Source organism: Orbicella faveolata, unplaced genomic scaffold (genome assembly GCF_042242905.1).
Source record: "Orbicella faveolata isolate gen_17 unplaced genomic scaffold, um_ofav_v1 contig_1, whole genome shotgun sequence".
Lineage (NCBI taxonomy): Eukaryota > Metazoa > Cnidaria > Anthozoa > Scleractinia > Merulinidae > Orbicella > Orbicella faveolata.
The window spans coordinates 37113008-37135130 of record NW_028301536.1 but is presented as its reverse complement, the minus strand read 5'-3'; the positions used below and the strand labels follow the sequence as shown (position 1 = coordinate 37135130).

Here is a 22123-nt window from a genome sequence, read left to right as displayed (position 1 = left end):
GGATACCCGTGTTTGCGAAAAGAACTCTGGGATCGTCAGGGGCCAAACATTGCAAGTCGCTAGAAGGAAATGTGTGGCGAAAAGTTGTTTCGACGCCCAAAAACATGGTTTTGGGGGAGAGATCAACGCTTTTTCGCCGTTGTTTTATCGCAAATGGATTTTGGCAATGTTGATACATGGAAAATGTAAGTTTTTGTTTGAATAACCGTGAAATAAGTGATAAAATTTACCGATAAACTCCCTTTTGCTTGCGTGAGGTTTATTGTGAAATACATTGAAGACAATATTGAAAATTTCAATACACGCCTGATCTCGAGAGGCTACCCGGAGCAAATGGTAGAAAAGACCCTCCGAGAAGTTAAATATTAAGACGGAAAAGAAGCTCTAAAACAGAAATCGAAAATTGCAGAAGGAACTACTACCCTTTCTGTCGGGCAATTTCACTCAACCGTCAGTACCAAACTTTCACTTCACTTCACTTAGCTTCTTTGTGCCTCGTGGCACATAAGGCCTCCACAGAATGCCTCCAATTTTCTCTGTTGGCTGCAGCAGCTCTTGCCTCATCCCATGTATGCTATCCTGCGCTGTTCCTCTCTCTCTCAACTGTTCTTCGCCAGGTGGTCTTAGGCCTTCCTCTCTTCCTTTTTCCTTCAGGTGTCCATGATAGGGCTATGTTGGTATGGCTGTTTCTGTCTTGTCGTAGGACATGCCCTATCATCTACTTTCCAAACTTTGGAAAGCATAATCACGCACAAATGGCACTTTCAAATACAAATACTCAGAGATATATTCAAGGAGCTACCCTTGATCTGTTATAGCAAAGGAAAATCACTGAAATACGTGCTTGTAAAAGCAAAACAAAGGCTTTGAGCAACACTGTAGCCACACAGCATGAGTCGCGCGGACTCATTTGTCATTAAATCAACCCCAGACAGTACAATGATCGCCACCGGGCTTATTTCCAGTATTATTTGTACGACTGAGCTTTCAAATAAGCCAAAAGTAGCCTGCACACAACTTAAAAGGCTTTACGGGGTTATTTCCTCTCGATTTATACCTAATTAATTTTGTAATATTTTCAGACCATTACACGATGTAAATTTAACAATGAACCTCACGCAAGCAACGGAGTTTATTGGTAGATTTTGTCACATATTTCACGGTTATTCAAAGAAAAACTTACATATTCCACATATCAACATTGCCCAAATCCATTTGCGATAAAAACGACGGCGAAAAAGCGTTGATCTCTCTCAAAAATCGTTTTCTTGTACCTCGAAACAACTTTTCGTCATACATTTCCTTCTAGCGACTAACAATGTTTGCCCCCTGACGATCCCAGAGTTCTTCGCGCAAACACGGGTATGCGATTATTGGCAACTCATTCTGCATCCCACCCACGCAGCTCCACGCTCGTTCCAGACTTTATAGGCCGCGTTTCACGCTCCATTTCTCACTTACACCAAGATTGTCTAATCGGCGTGGGTGGGTGCGTCGTGGGTCGTTCAAGACTTTCTAGATGTTCCTGCTAGCTAGACATAAATCGATAGCGGCTAATTTTTTGTTTGAATGAAAAGAATTGGGAAAGTGTGACATCGTCGAATTGGTACATTAGAACGCGGGAATAGACCTTATCACGGTTTTGAAAGCCATCTTGTCGGTTTCTGAGAAAATTCCCTCGGCACTGGTTCAATCTTCATTCAATGTTTACAGTCAATCGTTCGATTTTATTCTGTTCTTTTGTAAGATCCTAAACACTACAAATTATACTACCTGTAGATTGCAAACAAAATTACACTGGAACAATCTGTAATAGCCGGGCGGGCAACGCGCATCAGAAATTACAGCGTTTGAATGGGAATTCCGTGGCAATTGATTCTCTTAAAAATTGAATTCCGAACGATTAATTTTATAAATAGCAAAGCAAAGATACCGGACAGGGAATTACATTGACTGAATTTGACGGAAGTAGCTGTGCTAGAAAGCATCGAGTTGCGTTTTAATTGTTCCTGCGTTTTTGTATCATTTTTTCCTCAAAAATCAAAAACGTGACTGGGCGCTTTTTGGCACAGCTACATCCCTCAAATATGGTCAATATCCTTTGTCTAGTATCTTAACTCTGCTAGTCATAAAATTGTTCAGAATTCGACTTAAGATTTTTTGCTATCGGATTCCCATACGGGTAATTTCTGTCGCGCGTGTTGCCTGCCCATCAAGATGACGTCCAAAACCGCGATAAGATATATTTCCACTTTATTGACGTACCAATGCGACGATGTCGCGCTTTTCCGATTGTTTTTTATTAAAACAACAAGACCGCCTCGCCGCTCGATGTATCAAGCCGAAGTTAGGAAATCTGCGAAGTTATAAGAATCCGTATCAAACTCGCGGAAATATAGGACGGATCCATGAGGATGGTAAGGTAAAGTCTGCATGCGAGCCAAAGTGGCCTATCATGATCAGGCCGGAGCTTATCCCGGTTTCTGTAGCATGAAGCGACTAGGAGTATTTCTGCTCCCCCCCCCCTGGATGGGATGCTAGTCCATCGCAGGGTTACCCCCAGCATTAAGTTCGCCGGTACCCATTTATACACCTGGGTGGAGAGAGGCACTGTGAGAGTAGTGTCTTGCCCAAGAGCACAACACAATGTCCCCGGCCAGGGCTCGAACCCGGACCGCTTGATCCGGAGACGAGCGCACTAACCATGAGGCCACCGTGCCTCCCACAAAATTGGAAAATTTTTAAGTTTCAAGTTTTGTTATTCGGCTCGGTCCCGATATATAGACTTAAACAGGATCAGTTGGACCTATATGATAAGATCTTGCATTATCTTCACGCACGACCCACGACGCACGACCCACCCACCCACGCGATTTAGCCTCACCCCAGTCCACAAACTGATGTAATCTTGGGTTTTTGATAAGTGACTCGCTTTTAACGAGTACCCTGTTCTAATAAAAATCATTGGTATTGGACCGGGTCGAGCGAAGTGTCCGTACTATAATCATGATATCTGGTTTCTGCGGGGATAGCAAGTGAACTGTCGGTAATGAAGTTGAACTTGCGTAGAGCTGAGACTTGCGTTGGGTGGCCAAACGGACACACAAGTTTCCTTGCAAGTAAACGCAAGTCGCGACTCTCAAGTTCTCTCAAGTCTCTCGTGTGCCACTTTTTTATTCTTGCCACATTTGACGTCATCTGTGATCTAGTACTGAACAGACGCACGGCAACATGGAATCTCTTTGTTAATTACGCGGTATGGATGCATGCAGGGGTTTAAAGAAGAAGAAAAGCTAAGTCGATCGCGAGCAACTTAAGCCTCTCTAGTGCTCTGCAAACTCCCAAAAGCAACCATTACTCGATAGACGCACATATGACATATCGACAGGGCCCGGGGGAGCTGGGATGGCATAGTGTCGAGAAGAACACTTGCCTTCCAACAATAGGGCCCGGGTTCGATTCCGGCCCGGTGTTATACGTAGACTGAGTTTCTTGTTGGTTCTTGCCTTGCTGCGCGGGTTCTTCTCTGAGAAATCTAGTTTTCTCTCTCCATGCAGGAAAACCAACATTTCCAAATCCCAGCCCGACTAGGATAGAAGACTCGAGTGAACATCAGTCAGGGCTGAGGTGGTTGCCTTTGTCTTTAAATATTGTTATTCTTTAACAGTGTCCGGGCTAGATTCGCATTTCTGTTCGCTAAAATTATTCCATTTGAAATGTTTAAGCAAGCATGCTATACGTTGGATCGATAGTGATCTAATCGGCTTATCATAGAAAGTGAACAATATAAAAGCAGAGATCGACACAACGCAGAATGACTTTTTTTAAAGGAGTACTACATTTATTTAAGCTTTCGATAAATTTACAAAACTAGATAAGCTCTGGTTTCGTTGTCTTTGTTAATGCTTTATAGGGTTAGAAAATCCACTCCAACAGAAGAGTTAGGGAGGCTTTCATTATCCTTTATTTTCAAAATTAACAAAAAACAATTTTTGCTAAAGGGCAGCATATTCTTGCAGATGTCGCGCGAAATTGTTGTATTTGTAGGGTGCGTGACATGTTATGTTGAGTGTGTGACTATGAGCTCACGTACCGCAATGTATGCTGGGATTTGGTTTTGGAGAGTGAAAAACATGTGCTCGGAGATTATACCAAAAGTACGGAGTTTGTGCTTTAATAAAACGTTGTTTTCGTCTGAGTTGAGCGTGCAACATATTGCAGGTATAGAAGTGTTGGTGCACGTATAATCACTGGTGTTGCACGTTTCAAGCAACATCTTGCACAGAGTGAAACTTAAGCCGCTCTGTAAACTTAAATGCAACATGTTAGGCACCGCAACCTCCAACACGCGTGTATTAATACGCATAACGAAGCTTTTCAACTCGCAATGCACCACTGTTGTGCGACAAACTGCAAGGAAATATGGCCTTTAGTGGCGACAAAATCTACACTCACTAATTCTTATCTATGGACCTCAGGTCGATACGAGCGTGCAACCATCGAGTTGTGGTGTAGTCTCGCTTTAGCTAGATCGGGCATATTTATAACCTTGAAAATAGCTCCTTATTTGCACTTGACTATCCTTATCAATTCAAGAAACTTAAAAATGGAAGACTTACATCATTTACCCTTCTTTACTAGTCTTTTCTAGTCGTATTAGTGTTAGAATGAAAGGAATTGAGGTCGCCATGTAGTGTTTCTGATAACCTGAGAATTTATTGTGTTCAGTTTTTTTTACAAATGAAGTATATACGAAAAAAGATAAAAGTTACACTACATGCCTCTTTTTACAAGGGGGTGGCGGGGGGGGGGATAAAACTATTGTTGGAATCTCAACTATAACATAACTTTCAAGTTTTAAAGTGTCTATATGCAGAGTCATATATGGATGTCTACAATTTCTTCAGAGCTTTTACACATTAAACCATCGCACAAAAACAATGACAACAATAAGAAGAGCAACTCTGTTGAGGGTCAATTGGTGGCTTCTGGCTGAGGAAGCTACAAAAAAAGATAATATGAGAGAGCTCAAGAAAAAAAAACAAACCTGTAACCTGTTATTCTCCACTCTGTTTTGCTGCATGCACAATTAGCATCGTCTATCTTATCACAAGTTAATACTGACTGATATGCAATAAAAAGTAAAGGGTGGATATGGGACTAGACAAATCACGTACGGTACTGTTACTTCTCTGATACAAAAAAAAAAAGATTTAAAAAGGTATATAATATTGTAATTGTTACCAATTCAGGAAATTACCAGGAGAGAATCAGCGTCAGGAAATCAATGTGTACATTTGCACTCAGACTGAAGATCTGCCAACTGTCTCACGCACATTTGGACTTCCTTGAATTCAAGCTAGTTTTAAAAGTTTACTATCCTTTTTTGTTTTAGTACCTCTTGTGAATGAGCTTTCCTCTCTATTTTAGCTCAAAACTGAGATCTTAGAGAATTTGTTGTCGTTACCACTCATGATGTCTGTCTATTCCGTATGTCAATGTGTGTTAAATAAGATTAGCGTTGTTCCTCCAAAGGCCGCGAGTACTACTTACTGATTATCTCAAGCCTTGGCAATATAATAGAGACTAATTGTTTATTCAGTACTTACCTTTACAATATCTTCCATTTCCAGTGTAGCCTTTTCTGCAGGAGCAGGTGTAAGAACCAGGCTTGTTAACACAACTGGCATAAGCGTCACAGAGATGATTTCTTTCGCTACACTCATTCACGTCATCACACGACAATCCATCTCCTTTGAATCCTGGGCAACACGCACAGTCATAGGAGCCAATGGTGTTTTTGCAGACCGCATGCGCATTGCAGTTGTGTGTATTCGTTTCACACTCATTGATGTCATCACACGACAATCCATCTCCTTTGAATCCTGGGCGACAGGTACAGTCATAGGAGCCTATGGTGTTTTTGCAGGTCGCATGCGCATTGCAGTTGTGTGTATTCGTTTTACACTCGTTGATGTCATCACACGACAATCCATCTCCTTTGAATCCTGGGCGACAAGTACAGTCATAGGAGCCTATGGTGTTTTTGCAGATCGCATGCGCATTGCAGTTGTCTGTATTCGTTTCACACTCTTTGATGTCATCACACGACAACCCATCTCCTTTGAATCCTGGGCGACAGGTACAGTCATAGGAGCCTATGGTGTTTTTGCAGGTCGCATGCGTATTGCAGTTGTGTGTATTCGTTTTACACTCGTTGATGTCATCGCACGACAATCCATTTCCTTTGAATCCTGGGCGACAAGTACAGTCATAGGAGCCAACGGTGTTTTTGCAGATCGCATACCCATTGCAGTTGTGTGTATTCGTTTTGCACTCGTTGATGTCATCACACAACAATCCATTTCCTTTGAATCCTGGGCGACACGTACAGTCATGGGAGCCAATGGTATTTTTGCAGATCGCATACCCATTGCAGTTGTCTGTATTCGTTTTACACTCGTTGATGTCATCACACGACAATCCATTTCCTTTGAATCCTGGGAGGCAAGTACAGTCATAGGAGCCAATAGTGTTATTGCAAAATGCATGAGCACTGCAGTTGTGCAGAGTACCTTTGCATTCATCAATATCCTGACATGACATGCCATCCCCATGGAATCCTTCGAGACAAGTACAATTATAAGAGCCAATAGTGTTGTTGCAGAGTGCATAAATACTGCAGTTGTGCATATTAACTTTGCACTCATCAACATCCTGACATGACATGCCATCTCCATGGAATCCATCAAGACAAGTACAATCATAAGAGCCAACAGTGTTATTGCAGCGTGCATAAACACTGCAATTGTGCACATTGTCTTTGCACTCATCAACATCCTGACAAGACATGCCATCTCCGTGGAATCCATCAAGACAAGTACAGTCATAAGAGCCAATGGTGTTATTACAGTGTGCATAAACACTGCAATTTTGCATATCGCCTTTGCATTCATCAATATCCTGACATGACTTGTCGTTTCCAGAGATAGAACCATTTCCTTCGAAGCCATTGTTACAAACACAAATGTAGCGATGTTTGTCTCTGAATTCAGCTGTACAGGTAGCGTCGGAATCACAGAGTGGCTTTTGTCTGCAGTCAACGAATGCGGCCAAATTTGATTTGTTCATGCTATCTGTTTTGGAAGGTGAAACAGAGTCAAAGATATCAAGAAACTGCCGATACTAAATTGATACCCAGATAAGTGTATTTAAGTGGCAGGCAAAAAGAGGATGGATAAAGAAAAGCCCTTGACAGTTGCATAGATGAGAGGCCTTTGTGCGCTATATATATCGAGCATGAGGTGTTTGTCAGTCACACACGCAGTGTAGCGCACGGCTTTTGCCAGACTAAAATTCTTATAGGGACAATATCTGAGAATAATGGTTCTTTTATGTTGATTTATTCTTTTAATGCCTAGCCTCTTACGAAAACTTTTGATAATTGAAAAAGTCCTGCAAATTTCTATCGAGGCAAAAACCTCGATTTGCCTGCATGTCTGCCTTGCGTATGATTATCGTTGGAAGTCTTCATTATCAGCGTCCTGCCTGCAGGCTTGCAGGCTTGCATCGTGCAGGATCGACGAAGCTATTCCTGATATAACCACCCGCGCAACCTTCATCGTCCATGTCGCGACAGTTTAACAAAGCAGTGAATGTCGCTTTGTCACTCCGTCCCAGATCAGAAGCAAATATAATAATAATAAATAACAAATGTTACGAATTGATGCATTAGGGTAACTTGAGTATTCTCGAATTTAGGGCCCTTTTTTCCTTTTCCCGAAAACATTTGGTCTTTTTGCCTTTCCGAAAATCATAGCTGACTTTTTTGGTTCCCAAAAAGACATTTTTGTTAATCCGTAAACAACAAGCATTAAATTCTCATATCACGAAAGTTCTGGATGACAAACTTAAGAAAATCAGAGGCGATCAAAAGCCTTCCGAACGGATGATGTACCAAACCGATTCGTTGGGAGCCCCTGTAATTTAATATGTGACGCAGAAATGCCTACACTGTGCTGAACGGAGCATTTAATTTGCTCGACTCGTCGACTGCATAACAGGATCATTAATGTTATAGCAGCACTAAACATGCACAAGAACCCTGTCTACCTGATATTTGTAGATACTATCCTTATAATGTTTGCCATTACTGCATTTACCTACCTTCCTTGCCAGTAGTGGAGATCTCAAATATGAGAACAAAACACACCGCTAACACCATCAGGAACACTACTAAAAATGCCATGATCGCCATCAGTTTCTCTTTGGAGATGGCGTTATTCCGCTTCATCATCAATTCTTTGATCTTTGGCACGATAGACAGTTTCTTACTTGTGTGTTTCTTATAGGATGTGGCATCAGTCACTTCATCCGGGCGATTGAGATTATGATATTTCGCTGGAGATTGTGACATACTGATCTGTTCTCCTTTCGTCGTTAAGGTATTCTTCGCAAGATTCACAAACAAAGGTTCAAGCCTGTTCACAAGCAACTCACTGAAATGCAACCTGAGCGTTTCTCAGTACTTTCGATTCTCGGAATTCGGGGAAGCCCCTTTATATGAAGAAACGACTTTTGATTGGTTACCAATCAGACATTACGTGGATGACGAAGTGATCATCAAAAATTTGTTCGGAAGGTTTTCGCAAACCCCAAATGCTTTATACCATTTAGCCAAAAACACAGGAAAATTCGATTGAAAGTCAAATGGAACGTACATTTAGTTTTCAGTAAAATTCGTTCGGAAACTGTAGTCAAGTCAGTCTACCTCCAGAGGTATTTTTCTTTTTTTCCATTCGGAAAGGAAGGACCTCCGATTTTCGTGTGTCATCAACGGAGAACAAGAACGAGAAGCCGAATTACTTTCGGTTGGTTTACTGATTTGTGAAAAGAAAACCCTTTCCATCATTCAATGGTCAGGCGACGTGAACAGTGAGCTTCCCAAGTGACATCAATGACCTTCCTTTATCACGTCATCCAACTTAATTTAGTTGCAGTGCAAGCGAAGGATGTGCTGCGCTTTAACATTAATAACAGATGAGTAAACGTTTCTCGTCTTCTACTGAGCATGGGCCAATATTAGTGTTACAGGGGTATTGTAATGGTAGTCAAGGTTATTTATAGCCAATATTATGACGAGTTAGGGTTAGTCTGCAGTCTGTGTCCGCTGTAGTTCGCAGCCTGCGTTCTGTGTCTTACACAGACCGAATCTTTTATTAACCTCCAACCTGAATAATTACCGGCAACTCTTTCGGGCAGATCCTCCCTCCATAGAGGGTAACCCGAAAACACTGACCCCTGGTCCGCGGACCCCTGTACGGACCACCCTAAAATAGTGTAAAAATAATAAATAAAGATTTCACTTATGGGTTGTCTAATAGATTCAAACTCGTGTCGGTGATTTTTCGAGTGTTACACTGTGCAAATGTAACAGACTTGGGTTTTTAACACCCCACCCCCCCTACCAAAAAAAAACTGCCTAAAAGCCGTTTTCAGCGTAAGGAGATGCCGATGTTAAGAAGGAAAGTTCTTACCTTCCATTCGTGGCTCAATCGTGCCGTGATCTCCTTTGAAGTGGAGTCATGAACTCTTGTGCGTCCATGGCTATCAAGCCTTTATGAATTTTATACATCATGCAGAGTCTAAGTGTCTGTCTCCTAGTTTGGAGGGAAGTCCAGCCGAGCTCATATAGCATGTCCCCTACGCTGGATGTGTTGTTGTATCTGCCAAGAACAAATCTCGCTGCCCGACGCTGCACCATCTCGAGCTTATAGATGTTTCCCTGTGTGTAAGGATCCCAAACGGTGCAGGCATAGTCGAGGGTAGGTCGGATCAATGTTTTACAGGCAGTGGACTTGAGTGCAATAGAGTTAATCTTTAGATTCCTTTTCAGGAATCCAAGAGTTCTATTAGCTTTACTTGAGATGGTGTCGATGTGTTTGTTCCATCTCAGGTCTGATGCTATAGTAACTCCGAGGTAATTGGCTGAGTCAGCCGTTGCTAATGTCTTACCATGAAGAATATAGTCATTTTGTACCATAGCACGCTTGCGCCCTACTCTAAGTACTTCACACTTGTCTGGATGGAACTCCATTTTCCATAGGGTTTCCCATTCGGCTAATTTGTCTAGGTCTCTTTGGAGTACTTGGGTGTCACTGTCTGAGTGGATGGTCAGGTACACAATGGTGTCATCAGCAAATAGTCTAATGTTAGAGGCAAGGGATTCAGGTAGGTCATTTATATAAAAAAGGAATAAGGATGGACCCAAGTCAGAACCTTGTGGTACACCAGAAAGTACTTCGGCGTCGTCTGAAAATTCTCCTTCAAGGACAACTCTCTGTGTTCTGCCACTTAGGAAGGATTGGACCCATCTGTTTGTCCTACCACCAATTCCATAATACTTCAGCTTGGTAACAAGACGAGGATGGCTGACTTTGTCAAATGCCTTACTAAAGTCCATCACCAGGATATCCGTCTGGGATCCAGCATGCATAGTGTTAACTAGGTCGTTTACGAATCCCAAAAGCTGTGTTTCACACGATCTTCTATCCCTGAAGCCATGTTGTAGGGGGTACAGGATGTTGTGGTTATCGGCGTGCCGCATGATTGAGCTTTCTATGATATGCTCCATCAATTTGCTTGATATACACGTGAGGGAGATAGGCCTGTAGTTACTTGCATCATATTTAGAGCCCTTCTTATAGATAGGTGTGATGTTGGCACATTTCCAGTCGTCTGGGATTTCTCCGCTTTCATACGACTTCTTAAATATGATAGTAAGAATGGAGGCTACAGGTTCTGAGAGCTCCTTCATCACTCGAGGTGTTATACCATCCGGTCCGGGTGCCTTATGGATTTTAAGCTGGTCTAACATCCGCTTGATTCCTGCCCTAGTTATTTGGATGTCGTCTATGGTGGCAAACGGCGATGACATCATCGGTATGTCTTGTGCGTCTGGATTGTCACGTGTGAACACTGACTGGAACTGCATGTTTAGGATAGTAGCTTTATCTCTGGGATGAGATATTGTTGTGCCATCTTTCTTCAATGACCCAACACCCATACTGTCTCTTCTGCTGTGTTTGATGAAGGACCAGAATCTTTTCATTCCAGAGAAGTCATTTGTGTCTTCTTCCATCGGTGAGATGATAGACTCGACATGCTCCCAATACTGTTTCCTAGATTCCCTCTGGATTTTTCTCTTTAGCTCTCTCATCTTCTGGTCAAGTAGACGAGAAGCTCCAACTGCATTCCTTTCTCTTGCTCTTTTTCGCTTGATATTTGTTCTGTCTCTCTGCCTGATTAGCCTTTTAATGCTAGGCGTGATCCACGGTAAGTTGTTCTTGTGTTTACATGTCTTGTGTGGAATGTGTTTTAGGGTGCCGTCATGAATGGCTTTTTTAAACGTAAGCCATAGTTCATTTACCGACAATGTATCTTTGTTACGATCTATCACCTCAGTTGTGGTTTGGAGGTCTGCCTCAAAGCTATCCCATCGTGCCCTCTTGTAGAGTGGTATTTTTCGCCGTTTCTGTTTGTAGCGAATGGGACGTATGTCTAGATCTATCATTGGGCAGTCGTGGTCTGATATGCCAGGCAATACCTTGACTTGGCGAACTCTAGATGGATTATTAGTGATTACTAGGTCTAGTATATTTTGGCTCCTGGTAGGTTCTTCGACCATTTGGATAAGCCCTTTATCGTCGAGTAGATCCCCAAATTGGTGATGTAGTGTAGGGAAGGGGCAGGTTTTCAAGGTTTTGTTTTTCCAGTCCCAGCCTGGGAAGTTGAAGTCCCCTCCAAGCAGGATATCATGGGCAGGATTTATTAGAGAAAGTGATTTATCCAGTTCTTGGAGGCTGTTTTCATCGCCTACATGCGGTCTGTAGTATGCTCCTATATGGAGTGTCTTACATCCAGTAATATGAATATTGCACCAGAGCAGTTCACACTCTGTTTATTCTTGTTTGTATCTGTTATTCTGCTGAGTAAATTGTGAAGCCTGGAACGAGTTCACGAGCCCACGGGAGGATGGGCTGAACAAAATGGCAGAGGGGAAAGAACACAAATTTCGAGGCTTCCTGGAGGCTTCCCCGTACGCGTCTTTCGTATACTTTATGGCCACAGCAAAGGAAATGGCAATGTGTAATTATATAAATTGCACCCGAGCCTGAATCCAGGTCTGCCCATTTGCACAATGTAACGTTCGAAATTTCGCCGTCACGAGTAATCTATTAGACAACCCGCAACTGAAATATTTATTTATTATTTTTATTATATTTTGGGGGATGGTCCGTAGAGGGGGTCCGTAGGGGGAGTCCGTGGACCGGTCCATAGGTAGTCCGCGGACCGGGGGTCAGTGTTTTCGGGTTACCCCTCCATAGGCCATATCTGAGGCTCAGTTACATGGTTGATAACTTTATTCTTCGGTTGGGACTAAGCTTGAATTAAAACCAAAAAAAGAATAGACATTTTAGTCTTTTTTCACACAAATCTTACGCTGCGAGTGTAGGAAATGAAGAATCTCTGGTTTACTATCAACACAGCTCGGATTTCTTAAGCTCGATTCTCGTATGCTTCTGTTGGGATCAATGAAATCCGTCAAGAACACGAGTAGTAGTTTCCACCAGTTCTAATTTTAGACGAGACCAATAGAAGACCCATAGAAGATACTGACTAACGATACAACGGACAGTACTTCGGTTCCGATCTTTCATATATAGGAGAACGTTAATATACAAGGCTTGAGGCAGTGAAATTGGACAATATGACCCTTGCCAGGCTTGTGACCTGGTGGTCGGATGGTGAAAAACATCCGGCCCCTTGGGAAACAGTGTTATAGTTCTGAGGGATTTGTTTAAAATAGCACTCAATCTTTCTTCTTCTCCTCAAATCGGCGTTTATCAAGTTATGGCTGCATGCAGGAGTATGAAGAGCACGAAAAGTCTGGCAACTTTAGCTTTTGGTGTGATCTGCAAACGGTACGTATAGTTACTCGATGCCTCGAAGGACGCATAGCTAAAAGGAAGAACTTCTATAACATACCGGCAGGCGTCGGGATAGCCTGTCGGAATGACTGGAAGTCTGTCAACCAGATACAAGATTTTCTTGCCTCGGCTGAACGAACGGGAAACATTTACTAGCAACACGACGCGCGACAGCATTTCTCGTTATCTTGCTCTGTTGTTCGGACAATTTCCTTACAAAAGGTGCTACTTGCTGCTTCTGCGTATCTGCTTGTGTTAATTGTTACGGACTATTGAAAACCAGACTTAATAGAAAAGCGTAATTTTATCACTATTTTAGCTAGGAAAAAAAAACATTAAATGTAATTACAATGTGGAACCTGTGCGAAGTGTTTGCCTTTATTTCTGCTATAATATTTACAATATTTTAAATTTTGTTGTTGTTTTGGTTTGTTCAAAAGGAGGGGGCGGGGGGAGGGGTTAGCCACCCGATCTGCTCCTCCTAATTCCACCCCTGGACTGACAACATTGCCGTTATTTAACAATCTTCGCTGGCCGTATCACAATGTTTGCATAAATACTATAAATGCCTCAAAGTAAAATAAAAAGATAAGACAGTCATTGAGGTCACCATCCACTAGCTGTTCGTGTTGTTTATGTGCTTAAACTGAAAAGGCTACTTTCAATCTTTAGAATGAGCTTGTTACAGAGTAATGGATGAAACATCTATTTAACAAATTGACGTCAGTTTTGCATGCGTCTGTCCTGTAATTGATAATGAATTTAGTCATAACATTATCAAAGTAGCTGTGGATCCACGACGCGATAGTCGAGTGGATCCGCAGGCTACTTTGACAATGTTATGACTAAATTCATTGTCAATAACAGGACAGACGCATGAAAAACTGACGACAACATGTTTTTTACGATAAGAAATTGTAAAATTGTCCGCTCTCGCTCGTTGACGTATCGCATAAATTATAAACTCATGTGTCTGTCCGCTTATTGACGATTGAAGTTAGCCAATGAGCGCGCGAGAATTTCTGTAGTTATCGTAAAAAGTCTCTTCGAAGTTTTTACATACAGCAACATAACATAAAACAACAAATAATAATAACCCCACACACTGAAGTAATACTGATAATAGGAAGAAAAGCTCTGTTGGGTGGCACTTGGTGGTCGGTTTGTTTGTTTGGTGTTTGTGCTTGATTTTGCGGCAGAGGAAGTTGCAAAAGAAAAAAGATAATATGAGAAACCTCGAGAAAAAAAAATTACAGGTCTTTATTCTCCAAAGCTGAATTCGAAAAACGAGGTTTGCTACCGGTATAATTACATTGTCCATGCATCCAAATCGTAAGTTAATAAGTGAAATGCGATGAAAAGGAGATGCTTGACATGGGACTAGACAAACCACGAACAGTATTCCAACCTGTACATATCACTAAACACTGAACAAAAATGGTATATAATACTGTCACCAATTCAGGAAATGGCTTGGAGAGAATCACCGTCGGGGAATCAACGCGCACTCTTATACTTACACTGACTATATGCCAAATGTTTTGCTAAATTTACACAAATTTAAACCTTTTATTATTTGCTATTTCTAGTTGCGGAACTAAGGCCGCTGTATGCTTTATTGCGATTATTGTATAAGTTAATAGTGCGGTACGGTGTGTAATCCCTTAGGACTTTCGTGCCGAAATTGATTTTTTTCGCTGTTTTGCACCAATTTTGGGCCGAATAATAAGAATCCGATGGGGCTCAAATTTTCCAATCCCGGCTTTTTGTACAAAATATTACGATTGTTATTATTATTATTATTATTATTATTATTATTGTTATTATCATTATTATTATTATTATTATTGTTGTTGTTGTTGTTGTTGTTGTCATAGTTACCTTGAACGGCGGCCATAGCATCAATAACAAGTACTCGATGTAGATTCCCCGTTGCTGCTGGTGGCGTTTCTAGTTGTGGCTGTGAGCTGACCTCCTCTATCAAACGCATCAGGGTGACTTTGTCAGCTGGAATATAAAGAGATCCATCGATCGTGCATAAGGAACGCGGCAGCACTGCCATCTCCTACGCACCGATGGTTTCCTCGAGTCTTGGCACCATAGGCGTACGGGCACCTTCAGGGTGACCTTATTGCCCGAAAAAATTACATAATGCCCGAAAGCGCACTCAAATCGCAGTAAAAACAAAAACGTTCACAATTCTCTTGCCAAATGAAACTTTTATCATTCCAAAATAGTTATTTTGAAACCACGCATAACCTATTCACCTTGATCGACAGCCTATTAAAATCACAAACTTAGAAAAGAAACAGTTAATTCTTTCTCGTACGGAAAGTTCAAGATAAATTTTAAAACTGCTCTTTGTGGAGCCACAACAAAACAAAGGTCTTCGTTCGCTTTGAATTGATTCTTTCGTCATTGTTTTGTTGATAGAAATCAGTAATTAGTAATATCTATATCGTGGATTTCCACAATACACATTTAAACGATATGTGGCTTTTCCAAAACAGAATACCTGGATCTTATATCATTTGACCTTACCTCGGTTTTGACAAGGCAAACGTCTGAGAAAGTAGGCTACAAGCCTGGCCTAGAGTACCTTTTAGAGTGTTTTCTCCCGGTACTTTTGTCCGAATCATCAGCGTTTTGCCTGAAAATTTTCAAAACTTTCTGAAACTGGGGGGCTGCACCCTCCCCCGCTCCCCTCGGCCAGTACACCTTTACTTGGCAAAAGCTCTGGCCTACTAAAATCGCTTGTAACAAGGCCTCTGGGCAAAATCGCTTGTAACAAGGCCTCTGGGCACGATGGCATAAGTATTCGTGTACTCAAAATTATTGCACCAGCGTTTGCCAGTCCATTATGCAAACTGCTGAACCTTTCAATATCGACAAACAGTTTTCCAGACCGTTGGAAAGTAGCAAACGTTACACCATTGCACAAGGGTGGCGCACGAAACGATATCAACAATTACCGCCCGATATCAGTTTTACCTGTCTTTTCGAAGATTATCGAAAAACACGTAGCCAGCTGTCTTCTTAAGTTTTTACATGACAACAACATGTTATATGAGTATCAATCAGCCTTCAGGTCAGGTCACTCTACAGAAACAGCTCTAATCAGACTTACGGATCACATCCTGAAAAACATGGACAATGACGAAGTGACCGGTCTGGTATTTATAGATTTTCGTAAAGCTTTTGATGTTATAAATCACGAACTTCTTCTAAAAAAGCTGTCTATTTACGGTGCAAGCCCTCCGTCTGTTGCCTGGTTTCAATCGTACCTGTCTCAGAGAAAGCAATTTATTACATTAGGGAAAACCACATCTGAACAGCTGACTATCAGACAGGGCGTTCCCCAAGGATCAATATTGGGACCGGTGCTCTTCCTCCTGTTTGTCAATGACATGCCTCTAAACGTTCACAAGTCAACTATGGATATCTATGCAGACGATACCACCTTGTCTTTAAGCTCAGACTGGAAAGCTATTCCTGCACTAAACAAATCATTAACAAAGGACTTGACAGAAGTTGAGAAATGGGCTAGTGAAAACAAAATGTTTATAAATACCAAGAAAACCAAAGCGTTGTTGGCTACGGGAAAGCGTCTGCGCAGACGTATAACCCATGACGCAGGAAAATTTGAAGCTAGGATGCAAAATGCAGAAATTGAACAAGTTGGTAGCCATAAACTTCTTGGAGTGATAATCGACGAGAACCTAACTTACGAAGCACATGTTGACGAACTATGTAACAAACTTTCAAAACGAATTGGTCTTCTATGCCATATAAGCTGCTACTTGAAAAAGAATCAAAAATTGATCTACTATAACGCAGTAATCAAACCACTCTTCATGTATGCAAGCACAGTATGGACATCGTGTAACAAAGAGGCACTCGAGAGAGTTCTCCGTATGCAAAAACGGGCTGCGCGTATTATTCTTGCAGCACAACGTACTAGTCGAACTGTCACTTTATTTAATAAGCTAAACTGGATCCCCTTTTACAAAGAAGCTTATATAAATCGATGTGCACTGGCCTACAAAAGGATAAACAGAACTTTACCTGAATACATGAACACATCTTTAAGGAAAAACTCTGACGTCCATTCGAGAAGTACTAGAAATTGTAATTTAAATTTATTATGCCCCTCTCACAGAAACGCCTCTGAGGGAGGACGCACTTTCGCCGTCAGAACTATTAAAGATTGGAACAGTTTACCCCGGTCTTTAAAAACAGAGAAGTCCGTTAAATCGTTTAAGGCTAAATTATGTAATACCATTCTTAACTCTCAGAAAACTAATGGAATTTTTTAACTCTTATTATTCGTAGTATGTTTGAAATTGTACGTCCAGTTTATTATTTGTAACCATTTTTAATAGTAACTTAATTAAGTATTTTATTGTAAATAATATCGTATTTTAGCATTTTATTGTAAATGATATATTTTTAGCATTCTAATTATTTTAAGCTGAGGGCCCCAAGTTTATCAGTAACTTGAGTTACTGTCACGGGTCACCCTCATTAAATAAAGTCTTCACTTTCACTTCACTTCACTTCCTTGGATTATAACAAACCTTCCGAGTAACTCCCGTTCTTCGCGCACTTTGATGACTTTGTCCCCTACATGAGCTTTTAGTTTTGTCCATCCAGTTTGAGAAGGTCTTCAGTTTCAGCTTTTTATAGCGTCCCACACGGAGTGCTTAGAAGATAGCAACAGTCTGTCTTCAACGAATTCTTCAAATTAAACCGATATCTTCCTTTTCTTTTACTGGCACAAGAGCTGACGACACCAAACTCTTCAAGGTAGACTCAAATGTAAATGGGTTGCCTTCGCAGTGCAGCTCTATCGACTGGCGGAGTTTCATGGCGTTTTCTTGCGTTCTTACATCAACATCCCCAGAGAGCTGCTAGTGCTCGTTCCGCTCAGAAGCGCTTGATACTTTAGGAAAGCTATCGAGATACTGCTTTACCATACGGGCGAGATGCTGTGACGTGATAAGAAGGCGGTCTAGGGCGGCTTCGTCTTGACTTACCCCACCATACCTCCCTGACACTTTAATACTTTGATCTCCTGCTCTAGCGTCTGATCTGTGAACAACCTCGTGAACGGGACCTCTGACTTCGCTACAACAAAATCCCCGGACTTCAATGCTCGAGCGCGTTCATCCGCGCGAGGTGGAGTGGCATTAGCTGAGTGTAGTTGAGGAGATCGTGCACGAAGAAGTACTTTATGAGGCATTCCAACGCTGCCAGGTAACCTTCCCAGTCCCCAGAGCGGCGTTGACAAAATCTGCACCGGACCGGAACGGATCATTGACCGAATCACGGATCGGATCGCGGATCGGATCGCGGATCGGATCAGGGAAAATACTGAAAAAAAAAAAAAAAAAAATTCAAATTCAAATTCAAGATTCAAAATTCAAATATTTGCTGAGCAAATTACGCTAGAGTGACTACTGTAAGCAGAACGTTTTATTTAATTTAGGTGTGATGTTCCTTTAAGTTATCTGTAATAATAATATCACAGGTAAACTGTTATAAAACGAGCCAGCATGGCAATAATAAGACGAACGTATAAATCCAAAAACAAAAAACTAAAATCATGCTAAACAAATTAAAGACCTGACGATGTCAAACAATTTCCGTTTTCGGGATAAGTCTATACTTTTACAAGATGTGAGTTTGGAATACGATTTTTCTCACTGGAATAAAACGAAACATTTTCAAAGAAATATAGCTGTTTTACAAAATATTCAAGGAATCGTTTTCACATTTAAAGACATAACATCGATAGTCTGAACGATAATGCAACCCGAGAATAAACAACATTTTAGGAGTCACGTCATGATATTTAGAGTCATTTTAAGGGGACGTAAAAGTTGCCTTTAAATAGAATAAAACCTTGAAACGATCGTGTTCTGGGGAGTAACGAATCAAATTCAGGTAAAGAAGAAATTAACAAGTTCATGGAAGAAACTAGTATTAATGTGTACGAGATCGACTACATAAATCGCCCAAGTGCACTTCAGTAGTCGATCATATTTGAAAATCTTACCCCTCACCTCACTTTTCGCGTCTTCTCTCGCGTGTACTAAAAGGATGTTGAATAAAGAAAAAGGAGCAAATGAGATGATATTAAAAAAAGAAATAATAACTGACTGATGAAATGATGCCTACCTCTCGATTGCCTTCGTTCATGGCGGCGCCCACTTTACGACACTCCTCTATGAAAGTGACTCAGGAAAACAACTTTCAGCGGGGCCTGCGCTCCATTATGTCACGCAGACTTTATTTTGGCTTATCACACTACATTTCTTATTTTCATTTAACATATTTTAGTTTCCACTTTTATTTTCCATTTATTATTATCTTATAAACGATTTGAATTTTTGTTTAATTTTGTTTTTTTTTCTGTGATCCGATCCGTGATCTGTTCCGGTCCGATCCGGTTTTGTTGAGGCCGGTCCCCAGAGCGGCAAGCATGGTTGATCTCCACTTGCTTGAGGTACTCTATCATAAATCTCGTAAGATCCTCAAGTCCTTGTTCTTCACGCTCTTGTGGCTTAATTCTTCAAGACTACCAGGACTGGATGTCGTCATAGATGTTAACCATCTCTGGACTGCGCTCGTGGAGGGCCTCTCTAAAGGATATGATGATACGAATAAAGTGTTTCATTTTATCCAGATGTTCACCATTCTCTGCGTTAGTCTTGCTCAAATAATCTCCAAAAAACTCATCTTTATTATGCCCATGACTGTGTTTCCCGCGCTCATGAATTCGATTTGGCGCATGTGACATGCGACGGTTAAATCAAATGCCGCATTATTTAAATCGAAGCGACCTCAAATTGGCATTTGATTCTGTTTGTCTAAACTAGGCCTAAGGCCTGGTTTAAACGTCGCATTTTACATGCGCCGAATCAAATTCCAGTTTTAGTCGACTCGAATTAATAAATTCGGCTGATTTGATTTAAACGTCGCAGTTTTTGCCGAATAAAATTGCTGAGCGCAAGCGACGTGTTCATTCCCAGCTAACTCCGCTTCAAGTTTTCCATCAATGAGGCTGACAATGATAAGGAGCACATTTTGCGTTAAGATCATTCATACCTTTCAAACACCATTCGAGCAAACAGAATGGGGCGATTTATAATGTAGATGGCAGTGGATTACTTCTTAAACTCTGATTTTCGTTTCACTCTCCTGATCAAATTCAAGTTCAACAGTCGCCATGTTGCTTTTCTACTCCGCATGTCATGTAGCACAGAGCGGTTTTTGCTTGAAGGCCGAAACTTCAGCTTAATTGGTTTTGCATAACTACATTACACGATCGGAGCGAAGCAAGAACCACACATACTGGCATCTTCAACAGCCTTCCTTCCACATGAAACATCTCCTACTGCAACTGCCGCCAAAAATTCCCTTTAGCTTGTTGTGCGCACGTCATGCAGCACAAAACTGTGGAGTTATGGGTAAAATATAATTTAACATAATTAATGAATTAGACTCGGCACATGTAAAACGCGGCGTTTAAATCAACTGTCGAACTTCAGTCTAATATTCGACTGCATCAGTCGAATATTCGACTGAACTCGCATTTAATTGAAATCTGTCGCATTTAATTGATTTAAACGTCGCGTTTTACATGCACTTAATTCAGCGATTAGATTCGGTGCATGTAAAATGCGACGTAAGCAAAAAACTACTAAACGTAAGTAACCACGTAAGTAAAAAAAAAAAACTAAAAAACAGCCGTAAAACTCCAAACTCTAGGCGTGTTTTCGCAATTTCGAGCCCTGAAAAGAAACTCGTCAGCTCGAGCAGCACATGTAATCATTTGTTAGTCAAAGTTTATTAAAAAGGCACTCTTTTGCCTTAGAAAAATGAGAGTTCGAAAATCTAAGATGGCGGATCCAAGATAGCCGCCACCAAAGTAGGAGGTAGTTAATCCTGACGCCATCGCTGGTTGCCATGGTAACTAATTTAAGACATACCACGTACGTCATCAAGAGCAAGCTTCGTATTAAGTTTGGTCTGTCTGTCTTGAAATTATATTTCACAGACTCCGTTCGAAATATATGGGACAACAAATGGTAGGAATTTCTCGGTTAGTGCCTCAAACCACTTTTTAACGCCATCAGAAGGGCGAACCCCCCTAAAGAAACAATAAAAGGGGCCTGGGTACACCCACGAGGCCCTGGGACCTAGATCTCGTGGTTCCGTGATGCTTCGGTGGCTTTTTGACGCCATGGAATAGACGGACAAAAGAGAGACCCCATGGAAGGGAGGGAAGAAGGGTCGAAAGCTCATATATTTCTCATTTCATCTGTTCATATAATTTGAATTATAACTTCAGGCCACTTCACGACCCTAGTATAATTCTCATTATATTTCACAGACTCCGTTCGAAATATATGAGACAACAAATGGTAGTTTTTAACGCTGCTACTAAGAGCAATAAAACAGCCATGGTTCCACATAACAAAACGTTAAAATTATATATATCATATATGTAAATCAAAACTCAGCAGGAGAATAGTTGAGTTTACAAGTACATCTACTTTGAGGCTAAGAACCCAGTAGCAAAGTCTGATGTAAACAAGGGTTTATAGTAAAATGCTTGAAAATTGAAGCAGAAGACCAGTCGGCCTTTGACATGATAGTCGACAGCGGGACAAATGCATTGGCAGCTGCTGCCGTAGATGCACCACGGACAGAGTGAGCTTTAAAAACTTGACTGTCTATTCCTGCTGCACTCATAAAGGTTCGTAGCTAACGCACTAACGGGAAGATAAGACGGGATAACGGGTCGAACGTTCCTGGATGATTTTAGATATCGTCTAAAACAATCTATGGGACAGAGCTTCTTGTCTTGGTCAAAGCGGGCAAAAAATGCTTCCGCTGGTTTATCTGCACTGTCAGTTTTTCTAGGGACGGGGAGTTTGAAAAAACACCCCTTCTGGAAGGACGCTGCAATGTCTGAGATCCAGGGAAGCCAAGGTGGAAATCCGTTCAGGACAGGTTAATGCAAACAGGGAGACTAACTTGATTGAGATAGCTTTAAGTGATAGGGTACTGTTTTTCCCCAAAGAAATCATGTATTTAATCGTAACATCAACATTCCAGGTATGGGA

General features: G+C 41.3%; 1 protein-coding gene across 1 annotated transcript; it reads right to left on the bottom strand.

Moving 5' to 3' along the window:
• Positions 1–3819: 3819 nt before the first annotated feature.
• On the bottom strand, positions 3820–8531 carry LOC149118959 (uncharacterized). The gene is made up of 3 exons (XM_089274807.1): positions 8167–8531; positions 5610–7136; positions 3820–5001 (listed from the first exon to the last, which is right to left on the bottom strand). The coding sequence occupies exons 1-3, from the start codon at positions 8414–8416 to the stop codon at positions 4913–4915; spliced, it is 1866 nt and encodes a 621-aa protein (XP_089130933.1). The 5' UTR covers positions 8417–8531; the 3' UTR covers positions 3820–4912.
• Between the last annotated feature and the right edge of the window lie 13592 nt (positions 8532–22123).

What these genes read in the sequence shown, in the direction of transcription:
- LOC149118959 (XM_089274807.1), bottom strand. Translation starts at nt 8,416, where the DNA reads ATGTCACAATCTCCAGCGAAATATCATAATCTCAATCGCCCGGATGAA. An exon ending in CTCCACTACTGGCAAGGAAG is followed by an intron (nt 7,137 to 8,166) that starts GTAGGTAAATGC and finishes CTTCCAAAACAG; the next exon opens with ATAGCATGAACAAATCAAAT. An exon ending in AAATGGAAGATATTGTAAAG is followed by an intron (nt 5,002 to 5,609) that starts GTAAGTACTGAA and finishes CTTTTTTTGTAG; the next exon opens with CTTCCTCAGCCAGAAGCCAC.